General features: G+C 35.5%; 1 protein-coding gene across 2 annotated transcripts in view; it reads left to right on the top strand.

Moving 5' to 3' along the window:
• Positions 1-1,768: 1,768 nt before the first annotated feature.
• LOC306660844 (mucolipin-3) overlaps positions 1,769-27,922 on the top strand; it is a 177,854-nt gene continuing 151,700 nt past the window's right edge. The window contains exons 1-4 of one of the 2 annotated variants that reach the window (XM_079139475.1): positions 1,769-3,237; positions 10,901-11,587; positions 16,941-18,043; positions 21,598-21,724. In XM_079139475.1, the coding sequence (XP_078995601.1) occupies positions 1,917-3,237; positions 10,901-11,587; positions 16,941-18,043; positions 21,598-21,724 (3,238 nt within the window). In that variant the 5' untranslated portion in view covers positions 1,769-1,916. The remainder of the gene's footprint in view (positions 3,238-10,900; positions 11,588-16,940; positions 18,044-21,597; positions 21,725-27,922) is intronic. The other variant, XM_079139476.1, reaches the window with a different exon arrangement.

Here is a 27,922-nt window from a genome sequence, read left to right as displayed (position 1 = left end):
TATGATCCCGAGCACCACAGGAAAAACAAAACTTTGATCATTGCATACAATATTTAAAATGTTGTAGTTTGTGAAGAATACAGTGGTCAACTATAGTCTCTGCCCTTAGGGAATTTATGAATTTTCTTGTAAGGTGATAGGGAATGCACACAAATTATATAAAGCAACATTCCTCCTACCCCCCAGAATAAATATACTATGAGGGGTGTGGTGCTGGGTAGGAATTAGTACTATTGGAGTTTGGAAGAACACGGGATCATGTCTATCTGGGAGATCAGATGACCTCACAATGACGGCAGCTGAATGTAAAAGATGAGTAAGATTTCTGCAAGTACAGATGCAGGTAAAATTATTCTAGGTGGCAGAGAGTTGGTATTAAAGGTAGCATAAATCAAAACAAATTTAGAGACCAGAGCCTCTGGTGCAAACAGTAACACAGCTTTCATAGGGAAATATAGTCATGAAGTAAGGTAAATTAGGGCCAAGATATTTTCTTTTATTCAATAACATGTATATTTATTCTTGAGTACCTACTAAGTGCAGGTGTTGTGCTAGGTGTTCGTACATTTATGAGTGGTTCAGACAAGAGCCTTTCCAATACATAAAAAATAAAAAGTCTGAAATCTGATTTAGGGTAACTGATTTTTCTGTCACTGATCAGTCAAATAATAATTAATATATGGCAACAAGAACTACTTCAGTTTAATAGTGCTATACTGAACATGGGATTTGATATTTTGGGGTACTGGTATTTCCAAATTACATTTTTTTCAACCCACCATATGAATTAAAATGAAGGTAATTTTTTTTTATATATATATTTGAAAGCTGCAAACTTTAATTTGGAAGACTTGGAGGCACGCTGATGGGGGACATCATTAAATATGTGGGTCCATTTTGCACGTTTTGATTATGTAGTAATTAATGTTGTAGCATGCATTAATTTTTAAAAAAGGAAAAGTAGACATAAGAGATGGGTGATTTTTTGGACAAAGGATTCTTTCTTGGGTACTGGGGATTAAACCCAGCGGTGCCCTACCACTAAGCTACATCCCCAGCCCTTTAAAACTTTTAAAAATATTTTGAGACAGAGTTTTGCTATTGCTTAGGGCCTCGCTAAGTTGCAGAAGTTGGCCTAGAACTTGCGATCCTCCTGCCCCAGCCTCCCAAGTTGCCGTGATTACAGGTGTGCGCCACCGTGTCCCAAGACAAAAGGATTCTTATTGAAAAGGAATCGCGGCAAATTTCCTTTCACTATCAAGCCCTCGGTGCAGTTAAAATGATAGGAACATTTCTAGAACACGCTGCATTGAGATACACCTGTACTCATACTTTGTCCGTCAAAACAATCTTTGTTTTCCCTCAAGCTAGGACTTGCAGTATCTAAGACAATCCTGGAGCAGTGGTGGCAATGGGGAGGGGCTGGTGAAGGTGGCGGGTGGCAGCTGGGAAAGCACTTTCCCTTTCTCTGGTTAAAACTTTGCTGCTGCCAAGCCCAGACACACCTTCCCGCTGAAACTTTTTACCCCGACCTCAAGTATCACCGCACCTCTCGCGACCCGGGCGCTAACCTCGGCTTCCCTCCGCGGTCTTTAACTCAGCCCCGACCCACTGCCCTCCGCGCGCCCCCGGCGTCTACCTGCCGCGCGCCCACCTCGGGAACGCAGCTCTGCCGCCCCGGGCCCGCGCCCCGTCGCGGACGGTCGCTCTGGGGCATGCGCGCTGCGGCGCCACCGCCCTCCCCCACGCCTTCCCGCGGCAGAGTTATGCCAAGTATGTGAGGAGCCGGCGAGGGCCAGGGCCGGTCATGGGGAGCTGCCGCTGCTGCCGCCGCCTCCGCAAACGCTGCTTTCTCCACAGCAGGGCTCCGACCTCTCCCTGCGAAGGGGACGAGCCCAGTTGCTGAGGCGAAGAGGATGGCGGACCCTCTGAGGAGGACGCTGTCCAGGCTTCGGGAGAGGAGGGGTCCCCGTAGCGCCGGGGGGCACGGGTTCCGAGTAGCCGCTGCAGCTGCGGTGGCGGCCTCCTCCACAACCCGGGGAGACACCTGGCGTGCCCGAGACTGCCCCTCACACGAGCACGCCGGCGCGGCGGGGCCAAGCCTGGAGCAGCCCCCGCCGTCACCTGAGGCGCGCGGCCCCGGAGGGTGCCCCGAGCAGTCGCGGGCGCTTGGGCCTCGGCCGCGCGGCGGGCAGGAGGTCTCTCTCCCGGGTCGCGGGCTCGCTCCCGCCTCTCTGCAAGGAGCACTGAGCTCCGAAGGCAGCGGAGAGGAGGAGGATGACGACGCCGACTACAACGCCGACTACTACGAGAACCTGCCCGGCGGCTCGCAACTCGCGGCCACGCCAGCGCCTGAGGGGGCGGAGGCGGAGCGGCGGCCCCCGCCTCCCCCGGCGGCGGGCTCCTCCTCGGGGGCGGAGGGCGGCAGCCTGGAGACGGGCAGGCTGCAGACCCAGTTGCGAGAGGCCTATTATCTGCTGATCCAGGCCATGCACGACCTGCCCCCTGACTCAGGCACGCGGCGGGGCGGCGGGGGCTTGGCGGATCGCGGCTGCCTCGCGGGAGCCGGGGCTCCTGGCCAGCTACTTTTGCCCCGCGGTACTGCGGAAAGCGGAGTCTGCCTCGGAGACTGGGAGCGGGGAGGTGGCGACTGCTCTCGGCAACAGGTGTCCCCGCCCTGGTCGCCTCCGAGGGAGTCGGAGGGAGGCCGGCCTCGGACTCCTCGAATGAGGCTGTCCTGCAGCAGAAGCCTCGAGAGCCTCCGGGTGGTCTCCAAGCCTCCTCCCTTCCGGCGGTGGCCGAGCGACAGCTGGATCAGGTGCGGCACGCGCGGGGACCTGGACGAGTCCCCGCCACGTGGAGGCGGGATGGACGGCTGGAGCGGGGGCAGCGCTGGGGCTGCAGCGTCCGCTGGACCTTTGCCTCCAGGCTCCAAGGACCCCGGCAGCTCCTCGGGAAGTCCTTTCAGGGATCCTGCGGGGCCCTCTATGATCCGCAGTGGCCAAGAAGACCGCCGGGAAGGCCCCCCAACCCTCAAGCCGCCCACAGTCACAGTCAAGAAGCTGCAGAAGTGGATGTACAAAGGTCGCTTGCTGTCCCTGGGAATAAAGGGTCGCGTCCGTGGGACACCCCCTAAAGTCTCGGGAGTGCAGACTGCGTCTCCTGACCTGGGCTCTTTGAAAGTGCGTGAGAACCCCATCCTCTCGGTGCCTCCAGATCAGAGAATTACACTGACAGGTAGGATACTTTGCAGTCTGTATGCTAACACCGCAAGCCTTAGTGTTTACCCGCCGTGCCTGTCTTTAGAGCCAAGAATAAAGGTGTGCTTTTGCAGACAGATACGTGACTGTGCCAAAATAAGTGTCATATAAGTGGCAGCTTGAAGTGATTTCGAGGTTACTAAGTGTGATGCAGTCACTGTCACTCTTTTCCTATCTTTCTTTTTTGATGATGGCATGAATAATTTTTTTTTTTTTTTAATTTCTTCTCCAGGAACCCTGTGCCTACACCCTTACTATAACAATGAGTAAAGGTTAAGTTCACGACATGCTTTTAGTAGGTTTAGAGAAGGGCGGCGCTGCCTTGATATTTCTCTGTAGCTCCAGGCAAATCCGGAGACTTTTGTGGAGTTTGTGAATTTGAATTTGATCCAAGATAGATTTTACAGGCTTCATAAACTGTCATTTTACTCGTTACTCCCTTTTTTCTTCTCTCAGGCGCTCACACGTGCGCACACACACAACCACAACCAAAACAAACTGCAGGTGTAAGTAAGGTTTCTTTTTAGTCAGGGAGCATTTCACATCTTCCTCCTCACCCCAACAAACTCCCAACAAGGTAAGTGATGTTTGTTTTGGAAAATCAAGGATAGAGGTGTTTCAATCAAAAGAAAAATGTCCTTGAGGTACTTTTAAAAAAAGTGCAGGTACCTAAAAGCATTTGTAAACTTAAAGAAACTATTCATATTAGAAGTAAATTAGTTTTTTTTTAAGTATACTTGTTCTTATAGCATTACGCTCCCTATTTTGTGTGTGCATAGTTTTCACTTATCCGAAGGTTTAGGTTATCAATTCTAGGAATCTCTTAATTATGTTGTAAATAACAAACATTCTTTCTGAAACCGAATGAAAATAACATTGGCTTTTTGAACTATATTTAAAATATAAAAATCTCAGTGATCATAAAGACCTACAAATTAGTAATATTTTAAAAAAATATTAAGTAATGAAATGTAAAAAGTATTTGGTGATTCTCTGGTAAGAATTACAGATTTCCCAGGATTGGGTTAATACACATTATCCAATATACAAACAACACTCAGAAGAAACAAAAATTTAAAAACTTCTAATCAAACAATGACTATAAATCAAATGATTGGCTTAAAGTGTATGCAAAGTTGAAAAGTGTTTTTGATCATTAAATCTCTAATACCTGTCAAACTTTATCCTCAAGTTTAAATATTCTGTCTCACTTGAATAAAAGGAAAGTAGAATGTCTATGTAAACAGGTTTACTTTATACTGTGTCCACATTAAAATATGAATTTCCAGGAGTAAAGCATTTGTAATAATTTATTATACTTTATTGCCACATTAGTTTTACCTCCTTTGATCTTGGTTCATTAATTTTCTGTATGCCGGGTGAATTCCAGTCATAACCAAAAATCTGTATAAAACTTTAGTCAAATAGTTTTACCTTTTTGTTGCAGAGGTAAAACATTTACCACCTTTTTGGCTTTTAATGCCTTCAGTAATAAAAGAGTTAACAAATAAAAATATTTCTTCTAAGAATGAATGCAGTGAATTTTCTACTAAGACTGTAATTATGAAATTGCTAAAAACTTTAAAAGAAATGAAAATGAAATATTGAAATTTCTTTGTGATAGTTTTTATTTTATAAGAATTCTAAACAAAAGCTACCATAATCTCTGATTTAAACAACTTCCTTTCACATCATGAATTCATCTTTTAGGAAACATGAAAATAATTTATGTAGGGTTTACTTATCTAGTATAGATTTGGAGAATGAGAGTATTTATAAAAAATTTTTTTAAATGAAGGTTAGGTGGTTTTACTATAGCCATTCTGGGTACTTTATATGGTTCTTATATAATTTTTAAACCTTCTACCCTCAAATATGGAGATATGACAACTGTCATTTAAGAACAACAAAAGGGAACATAAAGGTTAAGTAGTTTGTCAAAGGTATCTGCTGCTATATGGATTCAGACTGTTATGTGAATTAAAACTCAGGTCTCATGACTCAACAACCCCTATTTATGTTAGGTGAGAGAGACTCCGAAGTTCTTTAGAGGTTTGTTCTATTTCCATTAAGTTGCTTGGATTGAGGAGATGGATGGAATTTCAACAAGATATAGAGAAATAACTTCTTCAAAGTTGCAAAGATGGGGGAATCCTAGAATAGGTTTTGAGGCTTCTTAAAAAATTAATTACTATATTCATTTTAAACCTTTATCTTCAAAATGTTTACTTCAAAATGATATTGCTTAAATTCTGTTTTGAATCCTGTTTTTGAACTGGTGATGTAGTTCAGTTGTAGAGCATGTGCTTAGTATGCTCAAAGTCCTGGGTTCCATCTCCAGCACCATCACACACACAAAAAATAAATAAAATAAAATAAATAAATAAATAAAAATCATGTTTTTAAAAAAATTATTTGGACAGTCCAGATGAGACAGTACATTCTTGGTTGATAAAAGATGTTAAGTATTCTAAAAGGTTTGTATCATATTTTTTATGCAATATTCATGAGGATATTTTTCTCCCAAAGTAAATATATTTGGAAATTATAGCAGTATATAATGGGATAGAGATATCCATTTAGGTATTTTGAAATTTTTGAGACCATATGACAAACAGAAGTAAAAAATGATGTTCTATTTTAATTTGTCTCCTACTAAGAACAATTAAAACTTTTGATGGTATTATAATGCCAGTGATTTGATGCAGTTAAGTATGCTGTGTTCACAGATTGGCCAATTTGTTCTTAATTGAGATGATTATTTAAGAAATCTAAAGTCATTACACATAGTAAATATTGTCAAGTTTCTGCAAGCCTTAAGATTATGAAGGAATCTTAATTTTATTTGCCAACAGTACTTTATTATAAGCCTTTATAAATAAGTTTTAATTAGCATATAGTTCACAGAAATATTCAGAAGCCTCAGGTTGAGTTTTTTCAGCTCTTTTTTGCTTTAAAAAATAATTAGCCTACATTGATTCTACTTTTCCTGCTATGTGATCTCTGAAAGACACATAATATTTGACTTCTAGCTTTAAATCTCTCTGAGTCTGCCATTGTGACACTGGAGGCAAGTTGCCTTTTTTTGGAAGTGTGCCATGGAACGTTGGAGTTGCTGGTAGCTGGAAAACTTTTAGAATTACGAATTCAGCAGAAAGTGTTGTGTTGATTTGAAAGTCCTGCATTTCTAGATCCATGATTCCCCAGAGATGTCTGTTTATTTTTTGAGAACCACCAAAACTATTTTCTAGACCCTTGATGTTCAAAGTATAGTTTACTATTTTAGAACAGTGCTTTTCAAACTTAAAGTGCATATGGATTCCCTTTCTTGTTAAAATGCAGATTGAATAAGCGTGGTCTGGGTCTTGATACTTTGCATTTTAACAAACTTCCAGCTTAGATAGATGCTGCTGTTAGGCAGATGACACTTTCTAGATTCTAGAGTTCTCATGTCCATCAGAGTTTTGAAAAAACATTCTACCTTATTCTAGTACTTAAACCAACCCCTTTTAGACCAAAGCACTTGAGTTCTTTCTGCTTCAGTCTTACATGTTTGAATTAATACTTACTGCTTACAGTATGTGATGAGTTTGAGCAGTTCCCTTCATATTGGTCACATTTTACACCAGTAAATATTAGCAAGATTTTGGAATCTGCAAGAGAGAAGGCCATATAGTAGAGAGTTAACAGAATAGAAATTCTGGGTTTCTGGTCAGGCTCTTATTTACCACCTTTATAGTCTTGTGACCTTGGGCAAGTTATTTAACTTTTTGTGGCCTCAGTCTTCATGTTGAGGGGATGAATAAAGATACTCCATTTGGTATTGCCCCTGGAATTTAGCTGTTATTGTCAAGAGGAAGCTAGTTAGCAGACTTTGTGAAATATTGTCTTGCCCCAGATCATTAGGATTCTGGATGGAGAGTGAGAATGGAAGTTGAGGAGGACTGCCTTGAGCATTGGGAATTGAGCTAGAGTGTCCCCTTTAGGGGTACTTATTTATTCTGCTCATTTTTTCTTTTGTGCTTCTTTCTCTTGCTTCTCTCAATTACTTTAGTGGAACTGAAAATAGTCTCATAGTTCTCTACTTTCCTGTCTCAAAAGCAAGCAACACAACTTGCTTAAGGGTTTTTATTGCTAGTCACAAGGGGGAAAAAAAAAAGTGCTTCTTTCCTTTTTATTCTACCTCTTACCTCCTTTTAGATTTATCTTGGAAGACAGAATTTTAAGCATAGATTTAAATATCTAATACAATGTTCATAAGAATACTTTTATTTAGAATTTTTGAAGAAAAGTAAGGAAAAACATTTTCCTTACTGTTTCTGCAGTAGAAATTTTTAAATGATGAAAAGATGTCTGTAGATGCTGCACATTTTCAATAAGAGTTGAAATATACAATTTCTTAGTTTGCTGATGCTTTTGAACTGGGGCATTAGTAAAATCTTCAAGTTGTCTAGATTTACTATGAAATAATGACTGAGAAAAGAAAACTGACTCATAGTTCATTGTGTAGAATATTTTTCTTAATGAAAAACTGGAAATTGCCATTTCTGCATTTTCTTATAGGTTTTCAAAATAAAATGGCTTTAATTAGAATCTGAATATTGTACTATATAGCATGTAGAGTTACAAGAGAATAAAGACTTTTGCCTTGTGACTTGCATACTTATATATATATATGTATATCTATATACAGAAACAAAAGATAACTCTTAAATATATGGTATTAAATATTAATTTTAGCATAAAAAAGGAAAGGGAGGATTGCAGGTAGCTTTCATTTATGTAAATTTACATTCACAGAATTTACATATGCATCCATTTTACTAATTGAAATAAAGATGAAATGTTTTAAATAATTTATAATTATTTAAGTAAAGTTTACTGCCTTGAATAAGATGTTTCTTAATTCAGTTTTAATAACTAAATACATTTGGTCTTTCTTTACTGTAAATCATAATATAGCTATTTATAAATTTTAAACTGTTTTTTGAAATAAATATTACAATGGCAGTCAGACTGTATGATTTCAAACTTTTGTTTGAAGCTTCATTGAAGATAGTTATAGTATGTCTCACAATGTAATTTTTACTCATTTACTTATTCTCGTACGGGGTTTGAACCCAGGAATATATGCCATTGAGATGCAACACTATCCCTTTTTATTTTTTATTTTGAGACAGAATCTCACTAAGTTTCTGAGGCTAACTTTCAACTTGGAATCCTACTGCTTCACCTCTTGAATCACTGTCGTGTATGTACCCACGTATCTGGCTTGTAATTATTACTTTTAGTATTATACTTCAGTTAAATACTTGTTTCAATAGAGTATCACCTTATTTGAATATGGGATGTTAGTAGCTTTATTTTCTTATTGCAGTTCCTTGAAGTGTAGTACAAGTATACATGTGTTTAAGGTGTCATTTATAGTGTACAATATGTCAAAAAAACTCTGCTGTGACTCAAAGTAATGTGTCTAGTTCTATAAAGTTTTCAGTGCTGAAGAGATGTCTGAGAATAAGATGAAATAAGCTATTTTTCAGTCGATGTGAGTTATGTAATTTTATATTTCTTCAAATTTATAATAGTATCAGAACTATATATACATTTATTTATAAATAATGTCCTATATAGGTCTGAAAGCTATTAAATAATGTGAGATTTGGACTTAAATGTAAACTTGATCTAGATTTCATTGCACTTGGCAAAAGCATGTAATCACTGAGAATCCAGAAGTTTCAGTGATTCCTGAGCATGTGTTTGATTTTTAGTTGTTAGGTGTAAAGTGTAAAGGAGATAGAACAAAGAAAGGTTCTAGAAAACCTTCAGCTTTTCATTAATTAAATTCCCTTAGAGATAGCAGCCCACAGGTATAGTTCTATGAAGTTCGAAGTCAGAAGAGTTTGAATACTTCCCCCTCCTTTTACCAGCTTGGTGGTCTTGGGCAAGTTACTTGACTTTTTTTTTCCCCCTAGTATTTTATAGATTTCAGTGTATTTAAAACGTAATCTCAATCTTTATCAGCAGCCATTTTGTATCGTAAATGAAATGCTATCCCATGTTCAGAGAGGGTCACCTGCTTTCCTGTTCTTAATGGGTAGCATGGTATGGGGAGAGGGGTAAACATGTAGGTTTTGGGTTAAGCTTAATTTTGAATAGTAGGGACTTAACCATATTCCTTATATTCTTCAGTGATATGATGATAATTATACTCTTCTTGTTAGATTGTTGTAGAGATAAAATGAAGTTAGGGGCTTCCTTATTACTTTATTTCTCATGCCTGGACCATAATAGTCACTTACTTGTTGAGTAGGTAAATTGCTGGCATAGTAGGAGTTCATGGGAGCTTCCTTCCCTTCTGATTTTTAGTTTAATTTCTGTATCTATAACTAATTGAACTTGAACCCCAATTAGTGTTTAAAGTTGTAATGTTTTAATTAATCTGTGTGGTTGGGTAGATGTTTAGGATTTTAAAAAAGACAATCTTACTTTTTTAAAAGATTTTTCTTTTAGTAGAAGAGAGGTTACTAAACATCTTGTGCGTTAAACCGATTTTGTTACTAAGATTCTCATAGCTTAATGTGTTTATCACTGTTATTACACCATTTTTTTTTTTTATTTGCAGTAACAGCACGGTGAATCAACCATATACACACCCAGAATAGCATAAAACCATAATTCCGTAATATAAAAATCTGACATGGTCTTAGATTTATACAAATATGGTTTTATTTTTATGTAAATGTAGTAGATTATTATTATAATAGATATATTTTAGCTTATTAACTATCAGTGTCAATGAAGTTACTTTACACAACTCTTTGGAAACACAAAATTTTCCTTTTTAGATGAAAGTAATGTTATATGTACATTTTTAGGGTCTTATTACATTAAATTTAACCTGTGTATGTGTCTTGAGTATCTGAGGTTTCCCAGTGGACTATAAAATTTATAGGGCAGGGATTATTTTGTTCATTACTTATCTCCTGCCTGTATTTGCGCCTGGCCAGTAATAATAATAGCTGTTGTTCTTACTGAGAGACAGCATGCTTTGTTCTAATCTGGGGTCTCCTTAAGGGATTTTAATTTTAATTGTTGCTCTAGCTATATAGAACTCAGACTTTGCATAAGATACTACTGAGTTGTATGGTGAGGGACCACACATGTTGAGATTTTAGTAAGTAAGGCATACTTTTTATTAAGGTTATTGAAAGTTAATCTCTATGAAAAAAATGGGAATATTGCTTATGCTTTCCACTGATTTCTGGTCCTTGTACTAGTGATTTGGAAAATTTTCAAATATTGATTAGTCATACTGTGTACAAAGCATTCTATGTAAGCTTTTTATAGTTTGTTTTGCTTAGGGTAAGGCTTTGTTGGTACTTAGTTTTTTAATAAAGGTGGCATCAGAGTTTGCAATTTCTACTTCCTAGAATTTTATGACGTCTATACTAGTCGTCTGATTTCTAAATAATGGGAGTCATATTTAGGTGGAAAATCCAAAAATTTTCTGGTTTGATTTTGTTTTTTGTGATTAATATTACTTTTCCTCTTTTCAAAAATTTTAACTGTTGATTTGAAGTAACATATCTTTCCTGGTATATCAGGCATTATATTCCATCTCTTTTTCTTCTTTGACACAGATTTATTTGAAAATGTCTATGGGTCTTCAGTGAAGAGAAGAGAATCTGAGGATCTGAAGGATAATATTGAATTCAGAGGTCAAAAGCCACTTAACAGTATTACCGTTTCAAAGAAACGTAATTGGTTATATCAGAGTCCTCTGAGATCTCTTAATATGGAAGAAGAAAATAGGAAATGCCAAGATAGGAGTCATTTATCTCTCTCACCTGTGTCTCTTCCTAAACATCAGCTATCACGTCCTTTCCTCAAAGAAGAATACTGTACATATATGGTGTGTAATGCTACAAACTCATTATCAAGAAACTGCTCTTCAGACATTAATGAGGAAAATGATGCAGATGATGAAGGAGAAATATGGTACAATCCCATTCCTGAGGATGATGACCTTGAGATATCAGGTGCTTTGAGTTTCCGTGAGTCAAACCCTGCTCTTCTGAAGTTACCTGCTGTCAGTTTGAGCATATTGTCTGGGAGTGACCCAATGAAAATAGAGCAGCCTACTGAAGATCTGTTGTGCTCTTCTGAACACAAAGGTGATACTGAGACATCTCAGTCAAATGAAATTAATCCTATAGATTACATCCACTCCACAGAATGTATGCAGCAGTACAAGCAAAGGCTAGGACCTAAGACACAAGAAGGTTTAATGGTGGAGGATAGTCCCATATTGAAATCTCCTTTTGCAGGTAAAGGTGATCATAGATCTGTTTTTTTCTTTCTTCTTTTTTAATTCTTTGACAATTTCTAAATATTATCTATTATATTTATGTACTTTTCTGTGAAAATATAGTTAAACAAAGGTTTCTAAGTATTTTTATATACATGGTGTTTTAATTATTTTTATCACAGACTTGGTTTTGTAATCTGTTATGTGGTATGATTTAGTATATTGATCTTTAGAGACCTATGATTGCTTTTCTCTTGGTTGAAAAGAGTGGAGTCATGGGGGATAGAAGAAAAAGATATATTCTTTATGTAGGTCTTATTTTTTGCTTCATTCATTTATTCACCCATACTTGGCCTAGCCAAAGCTGAAAAGTTGTCTTTTCCGTGTACCAGTAGTCATTAGTTTGTTCTTATGCCTGAGTTTTCTTATGAGCAAAGGAAAGGAAGAAGAGAAAAATAGAAAAGGTAGAAGCAAAGATCTTTCAAAAAGGTGCTATAATAGTTATAGAACCCCAAAAGGAAATAATTGAAGTTTAATATATATTAGGTTGAACCGTAAGAAATTGCTGATATTCAGCAGTTTTTGTTCTATTAAAAAAAGCATTTATATAGTTGAACTTAATGGTTTTGCTCTTGCTGATTGCCTTCTGTTTTATGATGTGCTCTTTTAGTTCTAGACATACTCCCCAGGAAATAGTATAAGTTATATTTGATTGAAAATATCAAGTGTAGAATAGAAATTAGTTATGTTTTATGTCATCGTTTATAGAATTTCAAATGATGCACAGTATTCAGAGAAGTGTGGTGTATCAGATGCTGTCAGTGCCTTACTCCATATGCCCTGGGTTTTATTACTTACTCCTTGAATAGGGAAGCCTTTCTACCCTCCCCAGTATTTGCATCTCTGCCTGAGGACTTTGTCTGAAGTCAGGGAAGCTTTCTGCAGGGCTGCCTGAGTATCCCTCAACCAATTACTGACAAGTTGGTGTAGGACTATGCCAGTTCCATTACCTCTCATGTGGGTAATGATGAGCAGATTAATCTTCCCAGAGTTTTCTCTTGAAGTTAAGCTACAGTTGCTTATAGTGATAGCAAGCTTGATGTTCATCTTGAATTTTCCCCTGAATATTTTCACTTTGATGGAGTTTCTGTACTTTGCAAATAAAGTATTTGCATTTGACTCTTTTTCTCAGGGACTTGGGGAGGCCCAGTCAAATGTTATATTAAGAGAAAAAGTGAATTATGATACTGTGTACTATATGATGGTAATTTTGAAAGAAACACTGAAAGCCATATTGAAAAATGTTAATTTTCTTTATTGTTTTTATTTTCTGGGTGTTGAGATTGAAGGTAATTAAAAACTTTCTTCTTTGTGCATTTCTAATTGTAGGCTCATTTTCCAGAGTAAATATGTATTTCTTTTGTAATCTGGATGGAAAGAGAAATAAATATTATTTAAAATAGTAATTTGGAATGCAGCTTGTGATCAGGGTGGAGTGTCAGAGAAGGCTCACACAGATAGAGATGGGTGTGGATTGAGAAGGCAAGAGGGTAATAAGGACAAGAGCTCAGTTAGAAAGCTATCATCTATAAAGTGATACATATTTTAATATATATTATTCCCACGAAACTAATTTTTAAAAATGTTTGTGGCATATTATGAACTTAGACTAACAGACATTAAAAAAATTTTTTTTTAAGGTGTGGAATGACTACTATTTATGTCTCCTCTTACCAGCATTCTTTTCAACATGTAATTCACATCTAATAAGCACAATCCTAAATTGACCAAAGGAGATACAGTTTAGTGTATGTCATTTTTTAATTTGTTTTAGTTTGGTAGAAGGGTTACTTAAAGTGATCTACTTCAGGCTGGGATTGTGACTCAGTGGTGGAGTGCTTGCCTGGCATGTGTGAGGCACTGGGTTCTATCCTTGGCACCACATAATAAAGTAAAAAGTATTGTGTCCATCTACAACAACAACAAAAATTAGAAGAAATACATTCTGGGCTAGGGCTGTAGCTCAGTGGTAGAACACTTGCCTCATGTGTGAGGCACTGGGTTCAATCCTCAGCACCACATGAAAAATAAGTAAATAAAAATAAAAGTATTTAAAAAATGCATTCTACTGTGATGTATAACTAAAAAATAACAGATTAAAAAAAATAAAGTGCTCTGTTTTCCTTAGCAATATTGGCAGAATGTTGTTGAGAAATTGGCAAAGAGAGTGTTGAATTTCAACATAATTTTTGGATCAGAGAATAGGAAAGCAAATTTGTAAATATTTTAAATCTGAACAGCAATTTTTAAAAAAGAATATCCTAACGACTGTGACTTGTTTTGTGCTTATTAAATTCCAGGTCAATATGTATTTTATCTAGTTGCAGTCAGATTGGGATGGATGGATTGATTGATTTTGTGCTTTTCTCTTGATACCTTCATTTTACATTGTTACACATAGATTAACATTGTTTCTCAAGCTTTATATAGTTTAATTGAGTTGATGTGCCCTAATTCATCCACTGTTTTCCTGGCATTTGGTGTTAATAGATTGTGCCCACAGGTATTGCAGTAATCTTTCATCATGATCTTTTTTGCTTCTTTAGGATCTGTTTACTAGTATCATTACTGGGTTTTTATGGTGGTATTTGCTGTTGTTAATTTCTGTATTGTATTTCCCAAAAAGTTTACAGATATACAGTGCAACTTATAATTGGTTGATTGATACCTTTATTTATTCAACAAATGTTTGGGTTCTTGCTTTGTTCCAGTTACTGTTCCAGGTGCTGAAGGAGTGTATCATTTTCTCTTGACTCTAGTCTGGTACATAAATTTCTATTTAAGGGTTTTCATTTTGTGCTTGCTGTGAATAGTTGTTCTGTAATTTGATTAGTATAGTTCTAGTTTAATTTTAAGGGATTGTGGAATTTGGTAATATTTCAGCTCTTGGATTTTATTAAAACAAAAAGCCTTTGTTTTAATAAATACACTCTTGTCTGTAGTAGAAGTTGCTAACGTACAGTATTTCATTTTAACAATTGAAGACTTCAGTTGAAATCATTTACTTACAATGTGTAAAAAGTCAGTTTGTTAAATTCCTTAGCAATTTAATAAATCTGGAACAATTTAATACACTGGGTAGTTTTTCTAGGCTGCGACAAAATAGATTAATGTTTGTAAAGCAGGACCCTGATTACTGTAGAATGTTTTAGACAAGTAAGCTAGGAGAATTGTGCTGTGATTTGCAACATAGGGGATGCTTTGTCCAGTGTATCACACACTTTATTTCTTACTAGCTGTTTACCAGAAAGTTCTGGGAGGCATACTTAAAATAGTACCCTCTCTATAAAGAAACTAATTCTCTGTGTGTCATTAGGACACATAGAGGGGACTGGAGGGAGAATGTTCTATTAATACTTTAAAGAAAGGTCACTAATTTGTTGAATTTAAAAAATAGATTACTTCCGATATTAAAGTTATTAGATTATCCTTTATAAGAATGGTTAGATAAAGCATGAAAAATTAAATGTTAAATAATTGGGATTAGATTGTTTCTTCACAGGAAAAGTTAAAATTCATATACTATTGGTATTAGAATATTTATTTATTTATTTATTTTGATTCATTGTATACAAATGGGGTACACCTCTTGTTTCTCTGGTTGTACACCAAGTAGAGTCACACCATTTGTGTAATCATACATGTACATAGGTTAATGATGTTTGTCTCATTCTGTTATTTTTCCTTCCCTCCACCCCCACCCCACTTTTTCCTCTGTACAATCCATCCTTCCTCCATTCTTGCCTCTCTCCTACCCTGGTTTTAGAAGATTTAAAACAATATTTTTTAGTTGTTGATGGACCTTTATTTTATTTATTTATTTATATGTGATGCTGAGAATTGAACCCAGTGCCTCACACATGCTGGGTAAGCACTGTGTCAATGAGCCACAACCCCAACCCTAGAATATATTTTTAATTTGTATTAGTAGTTTGAAAATTTACTAGGAACAAGTATAAATTTAAAAGTTAAATTTATTTTCTGTCCTTTTTTTAAGCTGGGGAAGTTTATGTTTAAATGGAATATTTTAATAATAGATGAGAAAAAGTGTTTAAAATTGGTTTAATATGTATGGTTGGATAAAAGAGTGTAGAAGGATGAAGGAGTCAAAAGGTGTAGTATTTAAAAGCATAGACTCTGAAAACCAGTGTTTTGGTTTGGATCCTAGTTCTGCCACCTACCAACTTTGTAATCCTCAATTAACTCAACTTTGTGCCTCAGACTCCTCATCTAGAAAATGGAGTGCTAATGGTTTTAACTTGTAGGATTATTATGAGAATTAAATAAGTGACTACACATACTAAGTAACTAAATAAATGTCAGTTGGTAGTGCTTATCATAATGAAATATTAATAATTCATTAATATTAAACTACTTTTACTATTATTTTCACCAAAATATTTATAGTGGCTAATCTCCAGATATGTGGTTTAGGCTGTTATTTACTTTATTTGTACTTGTAAAATACTTCTTAGTATTTTTAGAAACTTTTAACCATAAACCTGAATAATATTGACATACAAAGGAGAATAAAGCCATTGTTTGTATGGATAAAAATTCAAAAGCATTTCATTGTTTTACTCTCTACAAAAACAGAAAATTACAAGAAAACTTATATCTCTGTTGCATGTAAAGACCATAACTAACATTTGAAGTTGCGTGGAATTATCGCATATAAATAGCACAATAAGGAAGATTTCTTAACAGTTTTTAAAATTATTCAGTTACATTTATGATATTCAATATTCTGTTATTCTTAATTGACTAGATAGCCCTACAGAATATTTGGTGATATATTTTAATAGAATTTTAGAACAAGGAGGGTCTCAGCTATCAATTATAAATTTGTTTGATTTTTAGCTTTTTTTAAAATTAGCTCTGCTGAGTGATAACATTTAACTTTATAAGATTATAAATATAGAAAAAATATTCTTTTATTAGTATAGCATTTCTAGATTTTAAAATAAGATACTTTCCTAGTTTCTAATATATAATATGCTCAATGGAGTATATTGCAGTGGGAAATGTTAAAAAGGAATCTGCATTACCCTTCCTCCAAGCCTTCAGAATAGCAGATGGAGAGGGGCAAGTTTCTTTGTATTGTATACCATCTGGAGATCTTGATATTCTGCTTGAACATGAAGATGAAGACTGAACTGAACTTCAAACTAAATCTCCCCATTGAGATGAAACAAGGGAAGTATTCCTATCCATGTGAGTCCTTGTTTAGTTAATGGTTTATAAAATAGGAATAAGAGAAATCAAAACATATCTCTTTATAATATTTTTCTTTCTTTCATTCTTTTTTAAAGGTCCTGGAATCTTAGCTGCTACTAGTAGGACTGAATTGGGAGTTATGGAGCCATCCTCTCCAAGCCCTAGCCCTGTGAAAAAAGGAAGTTCAATTAATTGGTCCTTGCCAGATAAAATAAAATCTCCACGAACTGTGAGGAAACTTTCCATGAAAATGAAAAGATTGCCAGAATTTAGCCGAAAGCTAGGTGTTAAGGGAACTCTGAATTATGTAAACAGTTCAGATAATACTCCTTCCTTGTCTAAATATAACTGTCGAGAAATTCATCATACTGTTATTTTACCTTCTGGAAACACTACCACAGCTGCTAAGAGGAATGTCATAAGCCGGTACCATCTTGATACCACTGTATCTTCTCAGCACAGCTACCAGAAGAAAACTTCCAAGAGTTTGAAGTATTCCTGCAAAGGTGGCTACCTCAGTGATGGAGACTCACCTGAACTTATAACTAAATCTAGCAAACATGGATCTGAAAGCAAATTTGGAAAAGGAAAAGAAATAATTCCAAACAGTTGTAGTAAAAATGAAATAGACATAGATGCTTTTAGGCATTATAATTTTTCTGATCAACCCAAATGTTCACAGTATATATCTGGGCTCATGAGTGTGCATTTCTATGGTGCCGAGGATTTAAAACCACCACGGATAGATTCAAAAGATGTCTTTTGTGCAATTCAGGTAGATTCAGTGAACAAAGCAAGAACAGCTTTGCTCACGTGTCGGACAACATTTTTAGACATGGATCACACTTTCAACATAGAAATTGAAAATGCACAACATTTAAAACTAGTAGTATTTAGTTGGGAGCCCACTCCAAGAAAAAATAAAGTGTGTTGTCATGGAACTGTTGTTCTCCCCACCTTATTCAGAGTGACAAAGACACATCAGTTGGCTGTCAAACTTGAACCTAGAGGTCTTATATATGTGAAAGTGACTCTTATGGAACAGTGGGAAAATTCTCTTCACGGACTAGATAAAAATCGAGAATCAGTAATATTTGGTGTTGACATTCAAAAAGTTGTAGAAAAAGAAAATGTAGGATTGATGGTGCCACTCCTGATACAGAAATGTATTATGGAAATTGAAAAGAGAGGCTGTCAGGTATATTTCACTGAATTTTTCTACTACCTCCTTTATTGATTGTTGAATTGATTCTAAGTCTGATTGTAAGTCTTGGGGGAAGGAATTCAAGGTAACGTAAAAAAAAAATTTAGACATTGCCCCATTCCTATTGTTTATTTTTATTACATCACTGTTTAGTGTATAATTTCTACCTTAACCTATGTTATCAGTGATTTGAGAGCCTACTAGATCACAGTTTATGTTGTGTTACAGAGCTGCGTGGGTTTTATAACTAGACATCAAGATTGCTTTACAAGTGTAGTCCTAGGAAAAGCAAGAGCTGATAACATAAGCAAGGACTAATTCATTTAAAAAATGTTTCTACATGCTTTGACCTTTTATGACAGAGTTTTCTAATACTGAATCCTATAAACTTGTTCATTCCTAATTCCCTCCCCTTTTTTCCTACCCTCTCACTCGCACTTTTAGGAAGTCAGATAGCATGTAGGATGAGGAGTGGTCCTCCTTAAAAGAATATCTTTCATTTCTTTTAAAGGCATTCCATTAAAAGAAACAAACAAAAAACGTGGCATTAATTGTAACAAGGTATGTAACAAGGTTAGCCAGTTAACACACCTTGTCTTTTTTATACATTAATACATATGAACTGTGACAATGAGAAACAGTTTATCACCGAGGATATTATTGAGATATAAAAAATTATTTATATTCATTCTTGACTCACAGAATTCTTGTGATATCATAAGAATCATTAGGTTCTGAGATAATTCTGTTTTAGTCCTATTCAAATTTACATAGACTAAAAAGATAAAAAACAATGAAGATAAATATCACAAAATCTGAAATATGATTTCTTCATTTAAAATATCTCACCTTGAACTTAATGTGGAAGCTATAGAAACAGCAAACATTCATGGAATATTGTCTTAAGATCCAGAGGACCTGGATTCTGGTTTCTCCACTCTTACTACTTAACTGTGATGGTGGGCAAATCACTTAATCCTTATGGGTTTTATTTGCTTATATTTATAAAAATGTATGCAGTCATTTCTTGAACTTTGCACATGATTCTGTCTCTAGTTTGGGTGGTCTGTGAGAGTGAGGATTTTACTTTCCAGTCCAGTTTTTTCTCTTAATTACTTTCTTAAGTTTCTCTGTTTTTTTTTCCTCCATTTTTTTTCGTAGTGTGTAGGCAGACTTTAAAGCTAATTATTAAGCAGAAACTTCCAGTTAAATATTATAATAAGTAATTCAAGTGGCACTGTACATTTTATTTTTTGAAATATATATAAAGAGCAGGTATATAAAGATTGCTAATCACTTTTTTGAGGGCTAAGAAAACAGTTTTAGCAATCCTTTTTATTTCTGTACTTAAAGATTAGAAAGATTTGTTTTAAAGATTTCCTGTAAATTTTTAAAAAGTTTTATAGTTGGGCATTTGAAACTATGCTTTTTAAAAATCTTTTTTCTTTTCCTTGCTGCTTCTCCACCTATGTGTGCATGCTCACTTGCGCGTGCACACAAACACGCGTACCTACACATGTAGGCTTAACGTGTCCACGTTTTACAGGCTACCATGCTTCTTAAATTTTGTTTTACCTTTTTGTCAGTTATTATCTTGTTTTTTCACTGTGAAAATCAAGTTTTTACATTTATATAAAAATAGTTTGTGGCCTGGCTAAATACCTTGAATGCAGCTACCACCTGTCTTCTGATTCCAGTAGATACTCATGGTCCATCCAATACAGATTCTGGCACTGATAGAGGAATCCAGTATGTACTTCATGAGTTTGGTTCAAGAAGTTAGCATTCTAAATTTAGGAATATATCCTAAAATATTGAAATACCTATTTTAGATCTTAATTTCTTTATTCATCCACTTAAAAGCCATGTTGTAATTTCAGCTTTGGGGATAAAATGTTATGTTAATTTATTGTCTACTATTTAAATAGTACTTCCTTTAATTTGTTCTAGATTCATTTCCTTCTCAAGTTCAAGGAGACATGTCCTTATTATAGGTCTTTATGACACTTAAATATGCACACATCACAAGGGCTATAATCAAGTTAGTTTCTTCTGTTGTGGAAGGATTTTCTTTGAGCCTATTTAGTATTTTAGTCTTATTTTCTAGGTTATCTACATTTTTACCTTGTCTTTCTTCGAGATGATGCAGCCAGCCTAACAAATGCTATTCTCAACATAAATGCATCAGGAATATGGTTAAGAATAGAAACCTCAGTTTTTTTCCTAGTACACATTTCTTAGTTTCCCATATCATGTTGATCCTTTCGAATGTAACAGCACTTTGCATTACTATCTCTTAGAAATAGTTTTAGTTTTTTTTACTATCTTTCAATTAATACTTAGAGCTTTCAGACATTTTGGACAGCATTTCCCTGTATCCATTATTGACACTTTCTTACATTAAGACCCATCTTCTCTGGTATATTCTATCAGGATTTTTGTTTGTTTGTTTGTTTTTGTCTTTTTTGTCTTTTGCTTGTGTTAGTACTATCAGTTTTTTAATGATTTAAGAGGTTAAGTCCTAAGTAAACCCTAAAATTTCATTTGAGTACACCTTGTAGATCATTTATAACATTTTATATTTTAAATTTTTGAGGCTTTGCTTTATTTCTGTCTTGAAATAATTTCTTTCTCTGTAACTCTGCCTTCAATTCAAGATGACTGGGATTTCTAACTAGTCTTTGATGTGAAAGTATATAGGTGGCAAACACTTATTTTCCTTAATACTCTTTCAGAGAACTCTTACAGGTCAGTTAGGCATGTTTTTTCCTTAGAGCGACCATACTGGTTTCCTCTCAGTGAATTTATAGTGAACTTAAGACTTAATATTTCAGAACCTGTGTGAACTGCGGTTTTTTTTTTTTTTTAATTTTTTCATTGTAGGTTATTGGAGTGAGTAGTAGCTATGCAACTTGTATAAATTTTAAACTAGAGGTTTTATTTTTTATTTACTATATTGATTAATTTTCTTTGGTTACTTTATAATCAATTAATTTCAGAAGTAAAATTCCCTTTAGGTTTGGCTTTTATTTCTTCCTGAGAATCTTTTGTTTTTTTTCCTAAAAAAAACTTTACACAAATAGCATACTGGCACCTTGTTTGAACTGTATAATTATTTTATGAATAAGGAAAGTGAGTTTTAAAGAAGTTAAATAACCTGCCCAAGTTCATCAGTAAAGAGTGACAGAGTGGGGCTTTATAACTGTAAAACGATGGTTTAATTATGGTGTTGCCTTTTGTCAGTCTAGGGCAAAAGATATGAAATGGTACATGCTTGGTATTGAGATATTGGTTGAGCATATGAAAAGAAAGGATTGTACCTTTTTCTTAAGATTTCCAGGACTGTAGAAATCATAGTATATTGTTTGAAATGAAATAATAGGATGTTTTTAAACTAAACAACATTGTGGTGAGACTTCAGTAGCTGTCTTTGAAGTATTATAATGCCATCAGAACATATGTGATTGCCAAGTTCGTGTGATCTACGTGTACTATCATATTGTTTCTTTATCAAATACAACGTAATGTGGCCATAATTTTATTTCTAGGTAGTGGGCCTGTATCGATTATGTGGTTCAGCAGCAGTCAAGAAAGAACTTCGAGAGGCTTTTGAGCGGGATAGCAAAGCTGTTGGTCTGTGTGAAAACGAGTACCCAGATATAAATGTAATAACAGGTAATAAATAGATTTTATTTTATGTACTCAACAAGAATTGAAACACTAATGTAGCCTAAATTTAATTTGAGTTCTTTTTTTTTTTTTTATGTCTTGGTTTCCTTCCTTCATAAATGCTACTTATTTACTTATTGTGTTTTAGTTGTCAATGGACCTTTATTTTTTTATTTATATGTGGTGCCGAGAATTGAACCCAGTGCCTCACGTGCCAGGCGAGTGCTCTACCACTGAGCCATAACCCCAGCAATCATTACTGTGTTATTTTTGTGGGAAGATATTAAGATATGGTTCCTGCCCTTAAATAGCCAACAGATGATGAGAGGGAAGTAAGAACTACATCAAATTAGCTGGAGTAGCTAGCAGATATCTCTTCACAGAGAGATAAATAAAATGCCATAGGAGTTTGACTGAAGCTTAGTCGATATAAAGGACATTGTTTATTTGGTTTGAAAATTATGTATTTGCTAGGCAAAGGGGATCTTTCAAATAGGGAAGTAGAGTCATTAAAGATTGTTTTCGGGAATATTGATCAGAAAGTCTGTATGTAATTAAAATTGAAGAGACCAGAGGAAAGAAAATCAGGAAGCCTTGGCAATAGGTCCAGCAATGAGGTAATGAGTGATTGTAGCAGTAGAAATAGAAAAGCATAGAATTGAAAGGATGTGTAACAAGAGAGGGCCCAAAACAAATATGATTTTGGAACCTTTTGATTTGGTGACTAACCATTATAGCAGAAAAAAGAGCTACAAGAAGATCTGCTTTTGGTGGGGAAATACTGAGAACAATTATGAATTTGTTTGGATATATTAGATTTGAAGTAGTGAGAGATATAAATGGATATATTAAGTGAAGTTGAAAGTGTTCACTTACCACTAAAAATAGGATATAGTAGAATTCGAACTGTCTGTTCAAGTGGTCAATATAACCATTGTATAGTATTGAGAAGGATATACTTCTTGTACCTCTGAAAAGGGAAAACAAGCCAAGGCACCCTTTTCTTTCTTATAAATTTCTTAGAAATTTTAACAAATCAGAAATAATGGTTATTTATTTTTTATGAAGAGGCTTATCTCTATAAAAATGAGGTAATTTAAAAAATACGAAATGTTCTTCCCTTGTTAATATATGATTAACAAAACAAGTAAAATATCCACTTTATAAATTCATTAGAGAAAATTTTTATAAATATCAATTTTTAGGAAAGTGTACTCTATAAATAAAAGTGGGTCTTTGGCGAGTGCTCAGTGGTAGAGCCCTTGACTGGCATATATAAGGTTGTGGGATTGATCCCCACCACTGAAAAAAAAGAAAGAAAGTAGACATTTGTTTTGGTGAAGCCTTGTTTTAGAAATAAAAATTATGTTAAGCATGTATGACTTAAAAGTTGAAATAGAGTCGTTTTAATTAATTAATATTGTAAGAAGGGATTTTAGGTTGGGATATTTGTATCATATCCAGAAGATAATAGGCTGATGAATATAGGGATTATGGTATTCTTTTCCAAAATTGAGAGTTTCTAATTTTGTGAATTGACTATTTCTTGGTAGTAAGGCTATTTTCAAAAGAATTTAGAACTATTTTCTTTCTTCATAAAGTAAAAAAATGATTTAAGATTTGTTTGATAAATATCATTAGAATTACAATAAATTAGCCATTGTAGCTCAAAACAAAGGATGTTGTTGATTTGGGAAATTGGCTAATAATAATGTTGCCTCAAATATTTGTTCCACATGAACTCACATTTCTGAATAAACTTTCAAATATAATTAATAAATAAGTCTAGAAAATAAGAAATTAATGAAGTAAGTGATGGAGTTGTTCACAATTTAATGCATTTTTAGAGGTTGGTTTGTCTGGAGCACAAAATGAAATGCTTCAGGCAAACTTTTTTTTTTTTTTTTTTTTTTTTTTTTACAGCAAATACAAAATTTAAGATATGAAACTGTTCATTCCCTGAGGACTTCAGGGTTATATGTTCAATCCAAGTCCTGCCATGTAGGATTCAGAACCCTAGATTTTCTGTCATCCAACATGACCTTTATATCAACTCTACTTTATGACCCACTCCTAAGATCATGGTTCTTGCCATCTAGAATTTGCCTCTGAAACTTTGAATTCATTTCATTTTAGAGCTAATGTTTCCTAGTTTCAAATTTCCTTACTCAGTTATATTCCTGCCCATTTTTTACTTCATTAGTTATCCTTTAATATTTTTGCTCAGTCATTTCTTTTTGTGTAATTTCCCACTCTAGTCATATTAGATTTCATGTTTCATCATTTTTAGCCACTTTCATACAAATGCCTAAATGCTGTTGCCTCATTGTTCCTTTGATCCACTCATCTGACAAACCTCCAATCTGCAATGTCATTTGAGTCTTATTTAACCTTTATTGAGATATAATTGCCATATGATAAAAAGCATGTATTTAAGGTATAAAATTGAATGTTTTCACCTATATTCATGTACCATAACCACAGCAAATGTAATGAATATAAGTACCATCTCCAAAAGATCCCTGAAGTTTCTGTCTAATTCTTCTTTCCAGTGCCTTTCCCTCTTTTTGTTATAATTTTTTTTATTTTTTACAGACTGCATTTTGATTCATTGTACACATCAGTGTTGATAGCAGTTCAATTCACAATAACTAGCAGCTCAGTTCACAACCTAGTTGCCCTTCAACAGATGAATGGATAAAGAAACTGTGGTACATATACACAATGGAATATTATTCAGCCATAAAGAATAATATTATGGCATTTGCAGATAAATGGATGGAATTGGAGAATATCATGCTAAGTGAAATAATCCAATCCCCCAAAACAAAAGGCCAAATGTTTTCCCTGATAAGTGGATAATGATATATAATGGGGGTGGGGGGTGGGGGAGTGAGAGAAGAATGGAGGAACTTTAGATTACATAGAGAAAAATGAGAGAGAGGAGGGGCTGGGGGTATGAAGAATGTTGGAATGAGACAGACATCATTACCCTGTGTACATGTATGATTACACGGAATGGTATGAGTCTACATCCTGAACAACTATAGAAATGAAATGTTGTACCCCTTTTGTCTCTAAGATTTCATTTTACTCCAATTAGAATGACTATTATTGAGAACACAAACAATAATAGATGTTGTTGTGGATGTGGGGAAAAAGGCACACTTTTACATTGCTGGTGGAGTTGCAAATTGGTGCAGATATTCTGGAAAGCAGTGTGGAGATTCCTCAGAAAACTTGGAATGGACCCACCTTTTGACCCAGTTATCCCTCTTCTCGGTTCATACCCAAAGGACTTAAAATTAGCATCCTACAGTAACGCAGCTTTCCCCCTCTTTATTCGCTGTCCTGAGGCAACCACTGATATTTTTTCTTTTGCTATATTAATTTTCTAGAATTTATGTAATGGAATTGCACAGTGGGAACTCTTGTGTGGTGTTTTGTTTTTTTTTGTAGAGGCAGGGGAATTTGGCCTCTTTTACTAGCCAAATTATTTTGGGATTTAGCCCTGTTACTGCAAGTGTTCATGGTACATTTCTTTTTTTTTTTTTTTTTTGAAGGGGAGAACTCAAGTTTATCATGCCAGCAGACTCAGATGACTATCGCTCTGAAATTCTGGGCCTCGAACTGAGGTCACGCAAAGCTTTATAGGAAATAACAACATTCGTATGTTAGAATTCTTGGCCCATGTGACCAAAGACCATGCACAGGAATTCTTGCTATAAGCAGCTCACAGATGCAGAACAAAGGCAGTCAAACACCTGTGAGTGATATCTCAAATTGGCCTTCACCACTGGCAGCAGTTTTTCAAGATAACTGTAAGCTTACATCCCTAAGAACTATATTAAAAAAAACAAAAAACCCACATGCCTACAAGGTTATAGTTTGGGCAGCAGTTAATTGGCATAGTAACCTAAAACTCATACTAACAATTAAGTGATACAGCTACATTTCTGCGGAGTTCAGAAAGTTACAAAGTGCCATTTTCTCCTTCTTTTCTCCCTTTTGATGTATATTTATTTTTATAGAAGACATTAATCTTCACAGATGTGTCTTACATGGGACTGGATATTTAGGGTCTTCTTGTCTTACTGCATGATAGTTAGGTCCAGAGGTCAAGACCTGCAATTTTATTGCCTCAAAACATGGTACGAGGGGCTGGGGAGATAGCTCAGTTGGTAGAGTGCTTGCCTTGCAAGCCCAAGGCCCTGGGTTCAATCCCCAGCGAAAAAATAAATAAATAAAAAAAAATAAAATAAAATCCAACTAGGGAGCTCAAAGTTCATGACCTGAACTTCAGACCCAGGAGTATCATTGTGAAGGGTCCTGCTAAAGGCAGGAGCCAGGCTCTCCAATTCCAGTAGTTTTCCCAAATTGACCCGGAGTTTGCTAATTGTTCTTTCTTCTTTGCTATGTTTTCTCTTAGTTACTTGATCATGTCTTTATTCCAGATTTGTTTGTATAAAAAACAGCATTTCTCATCCAGGAATGCAGAAAGTCCTCATTATTCAGTGGTCAGCAGGGTTAAACCTCTTCTGTTTTGTAGGACAGCCTCTGCAAGGGAACCTACCTGGTCTTGTAAGGTCTCAAGTATTTCTGGAATTCACTGCCTGTCATCCATAAACTGTGTTGACAGTTGGTTTTAGTGGGCCTCAGAAGATGCTATTCCCCCAATTCTTGCTCTTATCCTGGCTGTAATTCCTAAGCCAGTTAACAGGGGCATAATTGATATAGCCCCTTTGACTCTACTGTGAGCTTCTACTGGTATTAAGAGAGATTGAACTCCAGGGCAATGTCTGCCAGGGGAATAACATAAACTAGTGTACAAGTTCCTGCCTAACTGCTAGGAAGGCATTGGTAGGCATGTTTTCCAGACACAAAGAGAATTCCTGCCTGAGGTCCACATCACCAATTGGTTTGTAATGAGATCCATTTCTTTATTATTGCCAAATAGCATTCCATTTTAGGTATATATTGTCACTTGTGATCCATTCATCTGTTGACAGACATTTGCATCTTTTCCAGTTTGGGACTATTATAAATAAAGTTGCTTTGAATATTCATGTATAAGTTGTTGAGTGGGCATATGCTTTCATTTCTTTCTTTCTCTTTCTTGCTTGCTTTTTAAGTAATACTGGTGATTGAACCCAGGGCCTCATTAGGCAGATGCTTGACCACTGAGCTATACCCCTAACCCTATTATATACTTTCAGTTCTTTTGGGTAAATATCTCTTTTATGCCTAAATCACATTATCTTGATTATTGCATTAAGTTTATACATCAATATGAGAAAAATTAACATGTTAACAATATTGAATGGAAATATTAGAACATGATAAATCTACTTACATTGTGTTTGTTAGCATTATCTTTTAATTGATAATGTGTAGTTCTTACATGTGTTATCAGATTTATCCCTAAATACTGACATGCCATGTTCTTATTAGCCACTTGTATATTTTCTTTAGAGAAATCTGTGAAGAGGTCAGTACTCACCAAATTGATTACAGTTGTTTCAAGTCGGATTATTTATGAGTTCTTTATGTATTCTGGAACAAGTCCCTGATCTGATATATAATTTGCCATTTTTCCCTACTTATTTTCTTGATGGTATTCTTTGATTTTGATAATTCTAATATATTTTTCACTTGCAATTTTGGTATCATATCTAAGGCTTTGCTTAAGCCAAGATCATAAAGATTTTCAATGTTTTCTTCTGAGCATTTCATAGTTCTAGTTCTTGCCTTTAGGTCTGTTTTCCAGTTGCAATTAATTTTTGTACATTGTGTGAGGAAGAGGCTCCAACTTTATTAATCTCTAATAAGTGGACTTTCACTTGTCCTGGCACCACTATTGAAAGACTATTCTTTTCTCATTGACTTGTCTTTCACCTTTTCAAGAATCAATTGACCATAAATGTGAGGGCTTTTTTCTGGCTTTTCTTTTTTTTTTTTTTTTTTTTTTTTGCGGTACTGGGGATCGAACTCAGGGCTTTGTGCTCTACCAGCTGAGCTATCTCCCCAGCCCTTTTTCTGGCTTTTCAATACTCATTCATTGCTCTATATATTCATCCTGATGCTAGGACCACTGTTTTGATTACTGAAGCTTTGTAATAAGTTTTAAAATTGGGAAGTGTTAGTCCTTCCCTGTTCTTTCTTGTCAGGATTTTTAGGCTGTTCTGGGTCTCTTGCATGTACATG

Source organism: Sciurus vulgaris (genome assembly GCF_902686455.1).
Source record: "Sciurus vulgaris genome assembly, chromosome: 1".
Taxonomy (NCBI): Eukaryota; Metazoa; Chordata; class Mammalia; order Rodentia; family Sciuridae; genus Sciurus; species Sciurus vulgaris.
Note: the sequence above shows the minus strand (reverse complement) of the source record. Positions and strands in the feature narration are given on the sequence as shown.